The 2,731-nt window shown below is 52.5% G+C and overlaps 1 protein-coding gene across 1 annotated transcript in view; it reads left to right on the top strand.

Moving 5' to 3' along the window:
• Positions 1-1,579: 1,579 nt before the first annotated feature.
• The window catches only part of LOC137320387 (complement component C6-like), a gene marked incomplete at its 5' end in the record, with an annotated part of 36,303 nt that continues 35,151 nt past the window's right edge, over positions 1,580-2,731 (top strand). Inside the window, 1 exon segment of the mRNA XM_067982087.1 lies at positions 1,580-1,762. Coding sequence (XP_067838188.1) covers positions 1,580-1,762 — 183 coding nt within the window.

Raw genomic sequence — 2,731 nt, 5'->3', positions numbered from 1 at the left:
GGAGAGAGAAGGGGAGAGGGGAGAGAGAAGGGGAGAGGGGAGAGAGAAGGGGAGAGGGGAGAGAGATGGGGAGAGGGGAGAGAGATGGGGAGAGGGGAGAGAGAAGGGGAGAGGGGAGAGAGAAGGGGAGAGGGAGAGAGAAGGGGAGAGGGGAGAGAGAAGGGGAGAGGGGAGAGAGAAGGGGAGAGGGGAGAGAGATGGGGAGAGGGGAGAGAGAAGGGGAGAGGGAGAGAGGAGGGGAGAGAGAAGGGGAGATGGGGAGAGAGAAGGGGAGAGGGGAGAGAGATGGGAGAGGGGAGAGAGAAGGGGAGAGGGGAGAGAGGAGGGGAGAGAGAAGGGGAGATGGGGAGAGAGAAGGGGAGAGGGGAGAGAGAAGGGGAGAGGGGAGAGAGAAGGGTTGAGAGACGGGGAGAGGGGACATGAGGAAACATTTTTTTTACGCAGCGAGTTGTTCTGATCTGGAATGCGCTGCCTGAAAGGGCGGTGGAAACAGATTCAATAATAACTTTCAAAAGGGAATTGGAGAAATACTGGAAGGGAAAAAATGTACAGGGCTATGGGGAAAGAACAGGGGAATGGGACTAATTGGATAGATCTTTCAAAGAGCTGGCACAGGCACGATGGGCTGAATGGCCTCTTTCTATGTTGTATCTACTATGACACTGTGACACTATATCAAAACCATTCATGATTTGTTCACTCCCTTTAAAATTGTACCATTTAGTTTATATTGCCTCTCCTCAATCTTCCTACCAAAATGTATCACTTCACACTTCTCTGCGTTAAATTCCATCTGCCTTGTGTCTGCCCATTTCACCAGTCTGTCTCTGTCCTCCTGAAGTCTGTTACTATCTTCACATTGTTTACTACATTTCCGAGTTTCGTGTCATCTGCAGACTTTGAAATTATACCCTCTATACCCAAGTCCAGGTCATTAATATATATCAAAAAGAGCAGTGGTCCTAATACTGACCCCTGGGGAACACCACTGTATACTTCCCTCCAGTCTGAAAAACAACCGTTCACCACTACTCTCTGCTTTCCATGCCTCCAATTTAGCATCCACGCTGCCACTGCCCGTTTATGTATGTTCTTGTCCTCTGCCCTCCTTCCCTGAAGGTGCTGTCCCTGGTTTTGGTTCTAGTCTTACGGGATACTGGCCGACCCCTAATGCCTCACCTCAATGTCCAATTATCATGTGTGAGACTGGACTGTGAGACCCTGGAAATCCTCGGCAGGGGTGGAGGGGGCGTATGGGGCGAGGAGTCACGATAGGTCTGTCCCAGAGGTCAGGGGTTGAGATCCCTTCGTGTCATTGCCATTTTTGGGCTCGCGGACCAACCCTCTCCCCCTCCCCATGACAATGTTTGGACTGAGCCTCCCAACAAGCTAAACATGCAACGTACCTGGGTCCCTGGCTCTTCCGGGAGACTCCTGTTGAAAGGACAATGAGAATATACGGGAACAGACGGAGAGTTTCTGGCCCTGGAATGAGACTCTTAGGCCCTGAAAGGCTAGGCCGAGGCTCACCCGATATTGGGCCTGTTCACACTCCGAGAACACCCCCTGATCGGTTTGATTTGTGTACCGCTCAGGTTCGATTCTGGAAGCTGCTGAGAAGTCAGTTTCCATGGTGCAAGGAGGCCGAGCGGAGTTTGCTGCTGGTCTCGCCTGGCAGAAGGACTCGTCCAAACCCGCTGAGAAGAAGTACAAGGAATGGGTGGAATCTGTCCGGGACAACCCCACTGTGGTGGACTTCAAGGTGAGTCATTACCATCTCTACACCTCCACCTCCTGACCTCTCTCGCTATTCACCTGGGACTGTGACCTTCGCCCTCCTGACCCCTCTCGCTATTCACCTGGGACTGTGACCTTCGCCCTCCTGACCCCTCTCGCTATTCACCTGGGACTGTGACCTTCGCCCTCCTGAACCCTCTCGCTATTCACCTGGGACTGTGACCTTCGCCCTCCTGAACCCTCTCGCTATTCACCTGGGACTGTGACCTTCGCCCTCTTGACCCCTCTCGCTATTCACCTGGGACTGTGACCTTCGCCCTCCTGACCCCACTCACTATTCATCTGGGACTGTGACCTTCGCCCTCCTGAACCCTCTCGCTATTCACCTGGGACTGTGACCTTCGCCCTCTTGACCCCTCTCGCTATTCACCTGGGACTGTGACCTTCGCCCTCCTTACCCCTCTCACTATTCATCTGGGACTGTGACCTTCGCCCTCCTGACCCCTCTAACTATTTACCTAGGACTGTGACCTGTGCCCTCCTGACCCCTCTCACTAGTCACCTGGGTCTGTGACCTTCGCCCCCTGACCCCCTCACAGTCTCTCTTTCTCAGTCTCAGTTTATCTCACCTCAGTCTCTCTCAGTCTCTCAGTTTCAGTCTCTTTCAGTCTCTATCTCAGTCGATATTAATTCATCTTAGACTCTCTCAGTCTCTCTCAGTCTCTGTCTCTCTTTCTTGGTCTCTCTTTCTCGTTCTCTCAGTATCAGTCAGTCTCTCTCTGTCTCTCTTTCTCGGCCTCTGAGTCTCTCTCTCTCTCTCTCATGGGGAGTCTCTTTCTCTCTCTCTCTCAGACTCTCAGTCTCTCCCAGTTGATCTCGGTCGATATTAATTCATTTCAGACTCTCTCAATCTCTCTGTCTCTCTTGGTCTTTCTCGGTCTCAGTCCCAGTCTCTCTCTCGCTGTCTCTCTCTCTCTCGGTCTCTCACTCTCAC

This window comes from Heptranchias perlo, chromosome 4 (genome assembly GCF_035084215.1).
Source record: "Heptranchias perlo isolate sHepPer1 chromosome 4, sHepPer1.hap1, whole genome shotgun sequence".
Classification (NCBI taxonomy): domain Eukaryota; kingdom Metazoa; phylum Chordata; class Chondrichthyes; order Hexanchiformes; family Hexanchidae; genus Heptranchias; species Heptranchias perlo.
Note: the sequence above shows the minus strand (reverse complement) of the source record. Positions and strands in the feature narration are given on the sequence as shown.